General features: G+C 35.8%; 1 protein-coding gene across 3 annotated transcripts in view; it reads left to right on the forward strand.

Moving 5' to 3' along the window:
- CPNE8 (copine 8) overlaps nt 1-16,969 on the forward strand; it is a 329,571-nt gene that overhangs the window by 37,509 nt on the left and 275,093 nt on the right. For all 3 annotated transcript variants that reach the window (XM_060166571.1, XM_060166572.1, XM_060166573.1), the window contains exons 2-3: nt 13,246-13,286; nt 14,765-14,811. In XM_060166571.1, coding sequence (XP_060022554.1) covers nt 14,777-14,811 — 35 coding nt within the window. In that variant the 5' untranslated portion in view covers nt 13,246-13,286; nt 14,765-14,776. The remainder of the gene's footprint in view (nt 1-13,245; nt 13,287-14,764; nt 14,812-16,969) is intronic.

Genomic DNA, 16,969 nt, shown 5'->3' on the forward strand with positions numbered 1-16,969 from the left:
AGTGAATCAGCTATATGTATACATATATCCCCATATCTCCTCCCTCTTGAGCCTCCCTCCTACCCTCCCTATCCCATCCCTCTAGGTTATCACAAAGCATTGACTTGATCTCCTTGTGCTATGCAGCAGCTTCTCACTAGCCATCCATTTTACATGTGGTAGTGTATATATGTCAATGCTACTCTCTCACTTCGTCCCAGCTTCCCTTCCCTCCCTGTGCCCTCCAATTCCTATTATGTACTTGCCCCTTCCTGTTGGGATTTTCCCTTTCTTATAGATTCTTAGTTCTTTCCATTTAGAGAAGACCGTTCAACATTTCTTTTAGGGTATGTTTAGTATTGCTGAATTCTTTTAGTTTTTGCTTCTCTGAGAATTCTTCCTCTCTCCTTCTTTTCTAAATGATAATCTTGTTGGGTAGAATATCCTAGGTTGCAGGCTTTTCCTTTTCAGGACTTTGACTATATTGTGCCACTCCCTCTTGGCCTGCCACGTTTCTGTAGAGAAATCAGCTGATTGCCTTATGGGGGTTCCCTTGTATATGAGTGGTTTTCTCTTGATTCCTTTATAATTCTCTATTTTAACTTTTGCAATTTTAATTATATGTCTTGGTATGGGTCTGTTTGGGTTCTTCTGGTTTGGGACCTTCTGGTTTGTGACCCTCTGTGGTTCCTGGACCTGGATATCTGTTTCCTTTAGGTTTGGGAAGTTTTCAGCCATAATTAATTCACATACATTTTTGATTGCTTTTGCTCTCTCTTCTCCTTCTGGAACCCCTATTATGTGTAGGTTGGCCTGTTTTATATTATTCCATAGATCTTGTATGTTGCTCTTGATTTTCTTCGTTTGTCTTTCTATTTTCTGTTCTCATTGTGTGATTTCCATTATTCTGTCTTCCAAATCGCTTTTAAACTCTTCTGTGTCATTTAGTTGGCTATTCATTGCTTCTTATCTCAGAAATTGAAGTATCTATTTTTGATTGAGTCATCTTTATAGTTTCTAGTTCCTTGTTAAAATGATCTTCCTTTACATCAATAATCTTTCTTAATTCAGTTAGCATTTTTATTACTAAGTTTTTGAACTCATTATCTGGTGGACTGATTATCTCTGTTTCATTGTTTTTTTCAGGGGTTTTCTTTTGCTGTTTCAATTGAGAGTAGTTTCTCTGACTTTTCATTTTACTTAACTTTCTCTGTCTCTCTGAATTTAGGAGAAACAGTTATCTATCATGGTCTTGAAAGGGTGTTTTTATGTAGGAGCATCCCTGTGTAGACTGTGTGTGTTCAGTGCCTTTGGTGTGATGCCTGGTTTTGATATGGATGCCAGCCATGTCTTTCCTCAGGGTGTGCTGGCCACTGTCAACTCTATAGGATGTGTGGCTGGTGTTGGAGGATCTAGAGCCAGTGTAGCATGTGAGGTGGGACTTCCTCTCTGCTTCCTGTCACTGCCCTGTCAGAGGTGGGGTGTGCTCTTCAGTTGTTGGAGTAGAAGCCCTTAGGGTCAGGCTGGTCAGACTTTATTAACCTTGAGTGCCTGTCCTGTAACAAAGGAAGGGATTGCTGAAGCAAGTGAGACCCATGCACTCACCCTCACCAAGGTCTGATGTGGTACGTAGACATCTGCAGCTCTGCTCAGATGGAACCCAAAGTCATGTCTCTTCTCTTATTGTGTTTTTCCTTGATCTAGTACAAGTCTATAGCATGGAGTGGGTGGGTCTAGAGTATTTGCTGGGCTGGGGTTGGGCGTCAGGGCATTGTGGCTGCAGGAATTGAGGTGGCCACGCTGCTACCAGATATCTGGGCTGCCACTGTGGCAGTCTTCTCCCAGGACTTTTCTGCCAAAGATCCAGTGTGAAGCTGTGGCTTGGAATGGGTAAGGCCAGAGCACTCTCTTGGCTTGAAGAAGGACCACAGTGTGAGGGTTGTGGTGTCTCAGCAAGTGCTGACAATGGCCATTGGCACCCCACTAGGATCACACCCTACGCCCACAGTGGCTGCTGCCACCCCACCAGGACCACACCACACTACACCTAGGCCTCTGGGTTCTTTCTCCATAGCTAGACTGAGTCTTTTCTCAGGGCTGTCTCAGATCTCATGCCAAGCTGTGGTGTGGAATGAGCAGAGCTGGAGTGTTCTTCTCACTTGGATTGGGGAGTATGGCAAGGTGGTGGCCACCAGTGTAAAGCCCTCTCTGCCCTGATCATTGGGCAGTCAGCACAGGTACACTCTTTGTGAGTAGAGTCTAGGCTTTTCTAGCTCTTCTATCTGTCCCAGTGTTTCTTCCAGCAGCCAGGGGAGCTTGTCTCCTCCCTGAAGGGCCCCAGGACTGGGATAGCCAATTTGTGGCTCGACCTGCTTGCTCCCCAAGTGAGAGTCCACCATGTGGACCTTCTCTTCCTTTCACATTCCTCTCAGGGCCAGAGGTCCCAACTTTATCCTTTTTTTCTTCCTACCTTGTTATGTGGAAATCTTTCTTATAGCTTTGGTTGTATAGGAGTTCTGCCAGTTTCCAGTTAGTTTTCCATGTGAATTGTTCTACATGTAAATGTATTTTTGGTGTGTTTGTGGGGGGTGGTGAGCTTCAGTCCTCCTATTCTTCTATCTTTATCTGCTCAGTAATGCCCTTTTGCTGCAGGGCCTGGCATGTGGTCTTGCTGCCTATTGTCCCTGTAGCCTTGCTTATTGCCTTGTGGTGCTGGTCTCTGCTGATTTACCAGGTCTTTGGGGGTTTGTCCTTGTTTTAGTTCTTTCCATTGGGTCAGTTATGTTCTTAAGTTACCTCCATAAAACATCTCCATACTTTCATTATAAATTTCCCTGTTTTGTGTCACTTACAACTAAATGAGTCTTAATTCATGCAGCTAATATTTATCTATGTCATAGGACATTCTTATTTATTTAATTTTCATGTCATTGCTTACTATTGAGGATGAACTTCATGTAAATTTTAAAATATTTCAACAGAGGCAGTGTGATTTAGATGTTTGTGTTAGATTGTAGTGTTAAATCTGAAGTATCTTAATCAGTATCTTACATATTTAGGATGTACTGTGTTAGTATTTGAAGTCTGAGAGCCCACACTTAAGAAATGCCTACCCTGAAACTATTCTATGATTTTTATCCTTGATCAGCACCAGAGGGTTTTGTAATTACTGTGTATGTCAGAAATGACTTTTTTTTTGTAAACTAGTGATGTGTATGGTGATCAGATATGTGAATTGACCACTTTACACCACTAGATGATTATAATAAAAAAGACAGTAATAAGTACTAGAGAGGATGTGGAGAAATTGGAACCTTCATACATTGTTGGTAGGAATGTAACATGGTGCAACTACTTTGAAAAATAGTTTGGCAGTTTCTCAAAATGTAAAAATAGTGTTATTATATGAGCCAGAAATTCCACTTCTAGGTATATATCCAAGAGAACTGAAATTCTATGTTCACACAAAAACCTATATGCAGATGTTTAAGGCAGCATTATGGATGATAGCCAAAAGTGGAAACAACCCAAATGTGTATCATTTAATGAACAAAATGAGATATATCCATACAATGGAATATTATTTGGATATAAAAAGTAAAGATACTGATACTTGCCATAACATGGATGAACCTTAAAAACATTATGCTAGGTAAAAGAAACTAGTCACAAAAGGCCATATATTGTGTAATTCCATTTATATGAAATATGCAGAATGGGCAAATGCATAGAGACAGAAAGTATATTGGTGGTTATCAAGGGTTGGAGGAGGTGGAATTGAGAGTGACTACTAATGGGTAGAGTTTTTGTAGGGGGTGGTGGTGAAAATGTTCTAAAATTAGATAGTGGTGATGATTGCATAACTCTTTGAATATACTATAAACCACTGAATTGTACATTTTTAAAGGGTGAATTGTATGGTCTGGGAATTATATCTGAGTAAAATTGTTATTAAAAAAATATATATGCAGATTGGCTAGAAATATTGCACAAATGAACAGGGCATATGAACCTAGAGAATCCTGTGATTATGCCTTTTGGAGTGGTGCCCTAAACTTAGGGACTCCTTGGGTCATGGGCACAGAATGTTTAGAGGATTCTCTACCATGATTTGACCAGAGGTTAGATGAATCTTGTCAACAGAAGATTGTCACATCTGCCTTAGGCTGCTGTTCTGAATGCCTGAAAGCACAGAGAGTTGGAACTTGATTAAACATAGAGCATATTGTGTGACTGTTTTGAGTCCCACTTATTAATGTATGTGCCTTTGGCAGAATTTGGTCTGAGACTTGCTTTCATGGTAACAGCATTTGGGAGTGAAGTGATAGTGTAAGAGAATTGCACAGCACTCACATACTTCAGCAATTGAAGGTAACAGATAACTACCAAAAAGTCCAAAGTGGATAGGACAGTTGTTAACAATTGGTACTCAGGAATATTACTGACCTTTATGTATTCATCATGCCTCTAACCACTTTACTGAATTATCCTGTTAATTTTGAAAGATTTTATTAATTAATTATCTTACTTTTTTCTGGGTACAAAATTCTTTTGCACATAATGATAATTTTCCTCTTTCCTGTAGTGTGTCTTATTTTCATTTTATAATTTATTGGCTAGAGCTTGGAAAGCAATGATGAGTGGTATGATAATACTGTTTGCAGTTCATTTCATTTTATACTTAATAATATGGACAAATAATATAACCAATACAAAATTTGAAAGTCAAAATCAAAATTATAAATCAGGCAAAAATTTACAAAAATGCACCTTAAGCATTTATTATTCTTGCAACTTTTTCCACATTATTTAACCTCTCTGAATTTTACTATCTCACCTGGAAAATGGATTTGGAAAATAATTGCTACTTATTAGGATTATGGTGAAGATTAAATAAAATGATTTATTTAAAGTGCTCATACCATGTTCTTGGATTGGAAGAATCAACATTGTGAAATGACTCTACTACCCAAAGCAATCTACAGATTCAGTGCAATCCCTATCAAACTACCACTGGCATTTTTCACAGAACTAGAGCAAAAAATTTCACAATTTGTATGGAAATACAAAAGACCCCAAATAGCCAAAGCAATCTTGAGAAAGAAAAATGGAGGTGGAGGAATCAGGCTCCCGGACTTCAGACTATACTACAAAGCTACAGTAATTAAGAGGGTATGGTACTGGCACAAAAACAGAAATATAGATCAATGGAACAGGATACAAATCCCAGAGATAAACCTACGCACATATGGTCACCTTATCTTTGATAAAGGAGGCAAGAATATACAGTGGAGAAAAGACAGCCTCTTCAATAAGTGGTTCTTGGAAAACTGGACAGCTACATGTAAAAGAGTGAAATTAGAACACTCCCTAACACCATACACAAAAATAAACTCAAAATGGATTAAAGACCTAAATGTAAGGCCAGACACTATAAAACTCTTAGAGGAAAACATAGGCAGAACACTCGATGACATAAATCACAGCAAGATCCTTTTTGACCCACCTCCTAGAGAAATGGAAATAAAAACAAAAATAAACAAATGGGAATGAAACTTCAAAGCTTTTGCACAGCAAAGGAAACCATAAAGAAGACCAAAAGACAACCCTCAGAATGGGAGAAAATATTTGCAAATGAAGCAATGGACAAAGGATTAATCTCCAAAATTTACAAGCAGCTCATGCAGCTCAATATCAAAAAACCAAATAACCCAATCCAAGAATGGGCAGAAGACCTAAATAGACATTTCTCCAAAGAAGATATACAGATTGCTAACAAACACATGAAAGAATGCTCAACATCATTAATCATTAGAGAAATGCAAATCAAAAGTACAATGAGATATCATCTCACACCGGTCAGAATGGCAATGTAGATCAAAAAATCTAGAAACAATAAATGCTGGAGAGGGTGTGGAGAAAAAGGAATCCTCTTGCACTGTTTGTGGGAATGTAAATTGATACAGCGACTATGGAGAACAGTATGGAGGTTCCTTAAAAAACTAAAAATAGAACTACCACATGACCCAGCAATCCCACTACTGGGCATATACCCTGAGAAAACCATAATTCAAAAAGAGTCATGTACCACAATGTTCATTGCAGCTCTGTTTACAATAGCCAGGACATGGAAGCAACCTAAGTGTCCATCAACAGATGAATGGATAAAGAAGATGTGGCACATATATACAATGGAATATTTCTCAGCCATAAAAAGAACCGAAATTGAGTTATTTGTAGTCAGGTGGATAGACCTAGAGTCTGTCATACAGAGTGAAGTAAGTCAGAAAGAGAAAAACAAATACCGTATGCTAACACACATATATGGAATCTAAAAAACAACAAAAAAAGTGGTCATGAAGAACCTAGGGGCAAGACGGGAATAAAGACACAGACCTACTAGAGAATGGACTTGAGGATACGAGGAGGGGAAAGGGTAAGCTAGGACAAAGTGAGAGAGTGGCATGGACACATATACACTACTAAATGTAAAATAGATAGCTAGTGGGAAGCAACTGCATAGCACAGGGAGATCAGCTCGGTTCTTCGTTACCACCTAGAGTGGTGGGATAGGGAACATGGGAGGGAGGGAGACGCAAGAGGGAAGAGATATGGGGATATGTGTATATGTATAACGGATTCACTTTGTTATAAAACAGAAACTAACACACCATTATAAAGCAATTATACTCCAATAAAGTTGTTGAAATAAATAAATAAAGTGCTCAGCACAAAAAAAAGAAGCAAGTGGTAGCATTAGCCGTGCCCCTATAAGAGGTAAGTCCTGCCAGTTTTTAAGTATGAAGATTGCAAAATTTTGCATACAATTTTAAATATTAAAAAAAAGTGTTCAGCACAGTGCCTGGCACCCAGCTAAGTAAATAAATAGTAAGTGAGGAATTTGTGACATAGGTTCATGTTGGGTATGATGGAGTATACGGAGGGAATAATCATTTCTACCTTCTCGGGGGACAGCAATGAGGAAAGGCTGAAAGAGGAATTCACATTTCCCAGCGGAAATGAGGTTGCTGAGGAAATTTTAGGGACAGGGTAAAATAATAGTACAGAAATATGAGGCAATTTTAGACTAAAGGACTGTAAAAAATCTGAAATGTCTGGAACAGAGTCTGTGATATGGAATATGGATAGAAGTGCAGCTAGAGATAAAGCCGGGATCAGAATGTGGCAGGTATGTAGTATTATTTTAAGGAGTTTGGAGTTTTTGTTGGTAATGGGTTTTATGCAGGGGAGCCATTTGGTCAGGTTTTACTGTAGAGAACTTTCTCTTGGAGACATCTTGGTGAATGAACTGGGAGACAGGAGGCAGGAAGACCAGTTAAGAGCTAGCTCTAAGGTCTGGGATGCAGTTGGGACTTGGAAGCAGAAGCCAAGGTGGGGGAAGCATTAGCAGAAGGAGATGGAGGGGAAGGATGATTGGAGTCTTGCTTGGAAGAGAGATGGGTTGAACCCTGTTGCTGTATTAGTTTCCTGTAGCTGTTGTAACAAATTATCACAAACTTGTTGAGTTAAAACCACAGAAATTTTTTCTTACAGTTCTGGAGGCCAGAAGTGTAAATAGAGTGTCACTTGGCTGAAACCAAGATGTTGGTAGGACTGCTTTCCCTCTGGGGGTTCTGGTGTAGAAGTCATTCCTTGCTCTTTTCCAGCTTCTTGTGGCTGCTGGTATGCCTTGGCTTGTGGCTGCATCATTTGGGTCTTCAAGGCTAGAGCCCACACATCTCTCTCTGCTCTGTTCACATCACTCTCTCTGTGTCAAATCTCCCTCTGCCTTCTTCTTACTAGGATATGTGATTGATTGCATTTAGGGCCCACCCAGATAATCCAGGATAAATGCCTCATCACAGAATCAATAATTTAATCACATCTGCACAGACCTTTTTTCCCCTAAATAAGGGTCACATTAATAGGACCCAGAGATTAAGACCTGTTATGTTTGGGGGGCCATAATTCTGCCTTCCATTGTTGCCACTTACTGAGATAGGAAATGAAGAGGCTACAAGACTGCAGAAAATATAATGAAATTAGTTTTGTACATAAGTTTTAGGTTTTTAAGAAGACTCATATTCTGTTCTCAGTTTCTTTTATCCTTCCCATTTTTAACACAAATGTTTCTCTTCTTTGGCTGAAATCAGGGATTGGGTTTTGTCAAACCCATCTTTTTTTCTAAAAGCTTGTATCACCCTGAGTTAACCCTACATATTACTTCAAACCAAAGGGTTCTTCTGTTTACCTTAGCTCAGGCAAACAGAGCTCTGACATGTCAGATTGTGAAAAGCCCTGAGTTTCCTTTAAGTAAATTTCAAGAATATCAATCATAGGTGAATACAGAAAAATTTTCACCATTAATTATCTTCCCCTCAAATTCTTTTAGTATATATACCAAATTCAACCCAGGCAAAGGTTGAAACTGTATATTTTATTACTGACCTTTTCAGCTCAACAGTACTAATAAATACTTTAAAACAACCATTTTCAGCAAAAACTGAAAAATAAAGTTTATTTTATTACTAGTTTTCATTGAGTAATATATATCATACACGATAAAGTTCTACTTGTATGCTCAGACTATGAAAGGTGGCTGCTGCTGAGCTGAAATTTTAGTCTATTTGTACAACTTCAAACCTGAATGTCTATTCTTATTTTCTTGAAAGCTGGTAAACTTAAGTACTTTCCAATGATCCTACCCTTTAGAATTACTTGGTGTCTTAGATTCTAGCTAATTCTGGCTTTTTAGTAAGCTTCAGTTTCAAAATACTTGATTTGTTTCATTTCTAAAGTTTTACTTTTTCAGTACAGTGTTTCTATTTGCCGTAGAAGTTTTAGGTTCAGGAAAATATTTTTTTCCTTAAATTTGCATGCTAAATTTCCAGCTATAATATTTGATCAAAGAATAAAAATAACGCATAAATGAGTCATAGAGAATTAAATATTGCATTCAAGTGACTTCCAAAGATTCGATGAATTTCCTTTCAGTTGCTCAAAACAAGTCTTGATTTCCCTGTCATTATTTAAAAAACTCAGAAAACCATTTTGTGTGTTATATGCATTAAATATATAATATATATATTTTATATATATATATATATGCATGCCAAGAACTTCTTAATTCCAGTCCTTAAGACAATATAATGCCCAAGGTAAGGGCCTAGACATGACCCAGTGACATGGGGCATGTTTATAATTTCCTCACTCAGGTTTTATTCAGTTAATGAGTTACTTATTAGGGCAAAGGTCTAATATGCCACCTTCCTCTTCTACTCTTTTTTCCATAATAAAACACCTCATCATACCTAAAGTGAAAAAGGTGATGCTTTTGATTTGATACTAAAACTGTTCATTCGTACAGACCTTTGCTTATGTGCCAACTAGGTTCTGTGGTTGCCTAAGCAATATTTAGTAAAGACCTTGCAGGTGGTCAGTTGATCCTGAGACTAAGTTGAATAACAGGTAAATAAAAGTCCTATAATAATTTCCTAAATTTTAATTAAACCCAGAGTCATCCTGCTTATAGATACAGAACAGTTCTCAGAGGCAGTTATATTTATGCAGAGACGTGGTTCTCTGTTCACATGTAGAAAATTTATGCTGGACTGTGTTTGTAAAATGATAAAGCATTGTTTGGCTCTATTCATAGGTATATTTTTGTTCATATGGAAAATTAAATAGAACAGTTTTTTTATTTGGCTCTATTTATAAGCTATATTTTTGTTCTTATTAAAAATTAAATAGAACAATTCCACTCAGGTACAGCAGTGGAGCCTCGTTACATGTTGTCTAAGTTCTGCTGGCCACAAGTAGCTTTTTGGAATTCACTTCATACCTTCAGTTTGAAGATTTATTCCCTAAAACAAATATATTGTGTGCTTTTTTAAAATTAGCACTTTAAAAATTCACAAATAGTAAAATTGTCTTTACTGTGGAACTATTAACTTTAGAATTCATAATATATACAAGTAGATTTTCTTTTTCAAAATGCATCTGTGTTAGGATAATAATATTTGCTTCTCTTTTAAAGGAATCAAAAAATTCAATATTTACTACACTAAGAACAATACTTATTAGCTTATTTCATTTACTGAGTTGGAAAGAATTAGGAGCAGGCCTACAACTTGTAGGTTAACTCACTTACAAATATCCTTTACCTTAATAGATGGTGTTGTTATGCTCATTTTACATGTGAATAATTAGAAGTTTTAGTTTTCCACTAATAAACTCTCATTATATAATTGTAACAGAAAAGGATACTTAACCTTAAAAAAATGAGGCAATTATTTCAAGATATACATTTGTTTAGACTGTTTTTGTTATATAGACATACCTATAAATTGTTTTTTTTCTAGTATATTTAAAAAAATAATTTGGTTAAGAGCTAACTATTGTACCTGATGTTTTTTATTTGTAGTTGAATTAATTTTACTCTATTTTACTCTTCCTTCTCCCCATAATAAACTGTTATTTTATATACCATCCAATATTGCTATTGATTTCTGAGTTTGTCCTCTTAGTAAAGTTCAGGCATCTTGAGATTTGAGAACATGTTTAATTAGTTAGTGCTTAGTTAGGTCTTGGGCATAGAATATTTTCTTGAAAGATACTTGCAGAATTGCTCTGAAGTTTAAATGGAATTGCAATTTTCCTGTTAGAGAAAGACAAGTCTGAGATGTCATTTTAAGAGATTAACTGGCTGTTCAGTATGGGTCTTGGAATGCCAGTTGAGTATAAAAACTATAATGGTCAAGAAAACTGTAATATTCATCTTGGCCACTAAGCACAGTTCTGTGCTAATAACTATATGAGAAGCCATCTTAAAATTGGAAGGTGGCTTGTTGAGCATAAAATCAGAGTAAGCAGCGTTGTCGGATGAGCTAATTGACTATTGTCATCAAGGGAAGGTAGCTTGATGCATTTGTCTGTTTTAAGAGATTAATATCAATGACGATTGAATTATAAAGGGTGAAGTCAGGGAACCTTTTCTCCTGGATGGTCCTGGAAAGGTGTTACTAACTTCTTCCTTATCTACTCCTATTGCAGGCTTCATGCAAAATATGCCTCTTCCATTAACCTAGTACTTCTTCATACAGGTTAGAGTTTAATTGATTGCGCTTTAGCTTTAGTTATGATATTTCAATCATACTCTTAAGTCCAGACATTTTAACTGGAATTTGAGATGAGTGGTTACTAGAGCAAATCATGCAATTCACAGATTAAATTTTTGATTAGGTTATTTCTTCAGGTAAGTTTTCTGACTAATGCACTGTATTTCTCCATAATTTCTTTTCAGGAATTTGCTCTCTTCCTTGTTTAGCTTCATCAAGGTTTATAGAATAGAAAGACCTGTTCAGGATTTTTATAATGTTCAAGTTCAACATTCCATTATAAAATTGTAGGCATAATGTTAAAAGCATCCTAACTCGAGCAAAAGACAACCTCATGGAGGGAAGAGTAACCTTCCTATATAAAAGCTGGTGAGGGGTGGTGTGTGTGTGTTTTTTTAAAGTGCTTTATATAGAAAACAAAAAAATTTTTCTGTGACTAAGTACAGTTATGTTTGGCCTCCTATCCTAGTTCTCTTTGTTCATAGCATAGGCGGCATCTCTCTTCACATTACTCTATAAACAAGAATTTATTTTATGTCATACTCTAGTGGCTCAACGAGTAGGTATAATGGGAGGCCTTCTACATTTCCAACAGTCAGGAAAACAAGTTGTTTCTCCCTGACTTCTCCAGACAATGTAGCATTTTGTAAAGAACAGGGAAATCAGATTCAAAAGGTTGACTTCATTGGAATATTCTGTACTGGGTTGTGTGGTCTTATTCATTTACTCAGTTTCTCTGAGCCTCAGCTTCTTTTCTTTTTTTTAATACAATAGTCTTCACAATAATACCTCTCTTTTAACTTAACGTGAAAGTGCTTTGTTTCTAATGGGATATTAGGGAGGAAAAAATCTTGCATTCCTGTCATCAGTCCTAACTTTATGATGCATTTTGATAATCACTGGTCTTTTGCAGTGATTCTTATCATGTAAGAATATTTGCCTTTTACAAACTTGTAAAATCATATAACTTTGAGTATAGTAGTCTTTGGGGAATTAAATCTAGTCAGAGATAGTTTATTCTATTTTATTCATATGATCAAATTATAGCTGAAATTTATTGTCAAACAGCAATGGGAAAGCTAAACTACAAAGTTCAGGGACTAAGTTATGAAGAGTTTATGGAGTTTTTTCCCCCTCATATTATAAAGGGTCTAAGGTTTTTTGTTTGTTTGTTTGTTTTTGACCTTACCTACTGTATGTTATGGATCATAATTGCTAGAAGAAATAATGTGGCAAGTAAAGTCTATGATTAAGAATATTTATCTTTATTGTTGATAGAAATCCATTATTTTGTATTTATGGTTAAAGATTGTAAGGTTTTTATTTTTTTTAAGATAAATAAGGCACCGAAATCACATTATTTGCTTTTAAATGTGTATAACATAGTTTTTGAGTCCCAAGCACACTGCAATATTTGCACTGTCATCTCTCCTCGACTTTAGTGAACTCTGAAAGAAAGAGCTGAATTACATTTTTTAGGACACTTAATGAGCAAAACTAGACACATAGGAAAGGCTGGAGAATTTCCATGTGAGCGGAAAGCTACCTTTATAAATATATAACATAGTATATTCTCAAATGGAAATGTTTGAAATTTACTGTTTGCCAGTCATTGCTGGAGTCATAGTGTCTGCTTAGGGGACAGAAGGATTATTTTAATATGATTTCTGACTAGTGGTCTTTGACTTAATTCCAAATATAAACATGTCTGATAGTTTCTTTCTGGGAATATTTGAAGGTGTAATCCCATTTTTTTTTTTTTTTTGTCTGTGCTGTTCTGTTGACTGTGTTTTTATTTTCTCAGTGTATAGTGATTCCATAGAAGGAGTAACTTTTAAGAACCTGAAATATGAAAGGCTATCAGGTTGATATGAAAAAAAGCCTTTCAAATAACAAGCACGGTACAGATAAATGCACATGAGTGGTAGTCCTGGTGAAAGAATACAACAGGGTAAACATGAGATTTTTATTATAAGTATTAAACATAAAAATGTAATTTAACTATTATAAATTATTACCAATTAATGGAGGATGAATATGAAGCACAAATGTAACTTTTGGAACTTTCAAGTCATCATTCATGTATATATATATTTATATAAATATTTTGGTATTATATTCATCTAACATTTTCTCTTTTATTCAACAGAAATCTTCTTGACAGAGACACATTTTCTAAATCTGATCCAAGTAAGTATCTATTACTTGCTTTTTTTTTTTTTTCCGGTACGCGGGCCTCTCACAGCTGCGGCCTCTCCCGTTGTGGAGCACAGGCTCCAGACGCGCAGGCTCAGCGGCCATGGCTCACGGGCCCAGCCGCTCCACGGCATGTGGGATCTTCCCGGACCGGGGCACGAACCCATGTCCCCTGCATCGGCAGGCGGACTCTCAACCACTGCGCCACCAGGGAAGCCCTATTACTTGCTTTTTGAAATAGTCTACTTATTTTACTTGATTTTTCAAAAACTTGTTTGAAAATCATAGTTCTTATTTAAATATTTGTTTTGAAGCCTAGAAAGCAAGATGGAGTATAGTCTTAGGCCCTGCATTCTCATCTACCTGGGCAGTACTCTGGCTAAAGAGAGGGAATTGCTTAGCATTTTGAGAATAAGATGACAATGCAGATGACTGCAATGTAGGACAGTTCACTTTGAAATTAAACCTCATTGTATAGCCATATGGTAGAAATTATCTTTGAAAGACAACTGTAATGGGCCATAATTTTATGATCAAGTCAGAGTAATCATTTTCCTTTTTTTGTGAATAAATGCAGTATATAAAGGCATGTACAACCAAGTGAATTATATAATATCTTGAATGAGCTGAAGTTTTTGATTCCTAATTATATATATTGAAAATTGGAGATAAATTGTAAAATGAGACAGTTTAAATTAGAAAACAACAGAAATAATGTATAAATCAAGTAGTGAGTCCAAATCTTGTAATATTTAGAGGCTGATATCCAGCAGCTCTCCATCTCTACAAATGTGTGAACCTGTGTGGTTTAACTACAGGAGAGAGGTTTTGTCAGTTGACAGAAGAATTCTTGAGGTAGTCACTGGAGAAAAGGCATTAAACTTTGTGGGTATTAAAAATTCCTGGGGCCCATTGACAAGTGGGTGGGATATTTTTATAAATTAATCTTTACCCCAAACTCTTAATCTCCCTTTTTTGCAACTTCCTTTTGTGGTTCATAGGATTTCTTACTTGTTTACAAACATTGAGGATAGGAGTTGCAAATATTAAATGTGGCATATGATTTGCTCCAGATATCCTTCCTATGATGGTTTTGAGCATTATAAGTATCCTAGGAAGAGCTTGACTTATGACTGGTAACATACTGAAATATTTCAAACTGTTTAACCTTAGTTAAAAGATTTTTTTATCTATATCTGTAGCATAATGCAATTGAAGACATTAGCAAATAATTGTTATTTTTTTTTTGTGCCTAGCTCTATACATGCTAAGTTCTAAAGACCTGATATTGTTTCTTGCTTTTTTATAAAAAAATTTCATCATGTGATGATTTATTACCAATTTTCATGCCAGAGTAAGGCTAGGAACTAATTTTAATATAGCTTTTGTACAGCTGAAAAATAAATTGGATACATTTATATCTGATATTTATAAAAAACGTTTAGATATATTTATTTTTTCATCTTTTGTAGTTTGTGTCTTGTATGTACAAGGAGTTGGAAATAAAGAATGGAGAGAGGTAAGAATTTGAATTAAAAAAATTTTGCTGGAAGATATGGTATAAGTTATAATGTGATCAAGATGATACTTTCCTGTTTTTAGTTATTTTAGTAATTTTCTTATAGATTTATTTATTTTTATTTATTTATTTTTGGCTGCATTGTGTCTTTGTTTCTGCTCGCAGGCTTTCTCTAGTTGGGGCGAGCAGGGACTACTCTTTGTTGTGGTGCATGGGCTTCTCATTGTGGTGGCTTCTCTTGTTGTGGAGCACCGCCTCTAGGCATGCGGGCTTCTGTAGTTGTGGCACACAGGCTCAGTAGTTGTGGCTTGCAGGCTCTAGATCTCAGGCTCAGTATTGTGGCACATGGGCTTAGTTGCTTCACGGTTTGTGGGATCTTCCCGGACAAGGGCTCAAACCCATGTCCCCTGCATTGGCAGGCAGATTCTCAACCTCTGCACCACCAGGGAAGTCCTTCAACCCAAAGATTGAATTCCTTTTTTATTTTGTTTCATTTTAATTTGATGAAAGCAATCTTTGTGTTTTGTTCTTAATAATCCTTAATGTTTAGCTCATTTATGATCTTTCTGTGGAATAATCTACCCTTGAATTTGTATTCTCCTCAGTCTTACATAAATTTAATGTGATCCAATTCTTACATAATTGAAGTTTGTGGGTTTAGTCTCACTTTTTGAGGTCAACTGCTGATTTTATAAAATATTGCTTTAAAGTGTTTTAAAAGTGATATCAATTATCACCTGCTTTTTGACAGTTAATAACTTGTTATTTGAAAATAAAGTAGAAACTCAGTTTCCTAATACAAATACTTTGTGTAATGGAGTAAGAGCAAGGAGGCAGAATTACTTTTTTCATGGTTAATAATTTTATTTATTTATTTTTATTGCAGTATAGTTGATGTGTAATATGTTTCAGGTGTACAATATACTGATTCACAAATTTTAAGGGTTGTACTCCATTTATAGTTATTATAAAGTATTGGCTATATCCCCTGTGTTGTATAGTATATCTTTCTAGCTTGTTTTATACATAATAGTTTTTACCTCTTAGTCCCCTCCGCCTGTATTGCCCCTCCCCACTTTCCTCTCCCCATTGGGAACCACTAGTTTTGTTCTTTATATCTGTGAGTCTGTTTCCTTTTTGTTATACTCACTAGTTTGTTGTATTTTTTAGATTCCATGTATAAATAATATCATCCAGTATTTGTCGTTCTCTGTCTTATTTCACTTAGCATAATACCCTCCAAGTCCATTCATGTTGTTGCAAATGTAAAATTTCATTCTTTTTTATGGGTAATATGCCATTTTGTATATATGTGTGTGTGTGTATATATATATATATATATATTTATATCTCACATCTTCCAGTCCAAGAACATGGTATACCTTTCCATCTGTTTATGTCATCTTCAGTTTTTTTCATCAGCATCTTACAGTTTTTGGGATACAGGTCTTTTTCCTCCTCAGGTAGGTTTATTCCTAGTTATTTTATTCTTATTGATGCAATGATAAATGGGATTATCTTCCTGGTATTTCATAGATAGTATACAGAAATGCAACAGATTTCTGTATATTTGTATCCTGCAAAGTTACCAAATTCATTGATGAGCTCTACTAGTTTTATGGTGGCTGCTTTAGGTTTTTCTGTGGATAATATCATTTCAACTGCAAACAGTGACAGTTTTACTTCTTCCTTACCAATTTGGATTTCTTTTATTTTTTCTTGTGTAATTGCTATGTCTAGGACTTCCAATACAATGTTGAATAAAACTGGTGAGAGTGGGCAGCCTTGTCTTAGAGGAAATTCTTATAGATTTATACTGTTGAGTATGATATTAGCTGTGGGATTTTCATATATGGGATTTTCATATATTTTCATATATGCCCTTTATTATGTTGAGGTATGTTTCCTTTATGCTCACATTCTAGAGATTATAATAAATGGATGTTGAATTTTGGGGACTGTTAAAGGAACTGAGATAAATATCCATAATGTATAGAACCAGGCATCTTGGCCAACGAAAATCCTTAATGATGAGGCTTTCTTATTGCCTAAGCAATGAGATGTAAGTTTCTTATTTAATATACAGTGTTTTTCATAACAATAATGACTCTTGTTCTAAGCCCTTTAGAATACTGACTAATTTAGTTTGCACAGCAAC

The sequence above is a fragment of the Lagenorhynchus albirostris genome, chromosome 11, assembly GCF_949774975.1.
Source record: "Lagenorhynchus albirostris chromosome 11, mLagAlb1.1, whole genome shotgun sequence".
Lineage (NCBI taxonomy): Eukaryota > Metazoa > Chordata > Mammalia > Artiodactyla > Delphinidae > Lagenorhynchus > Lagenorhynchus albirostris.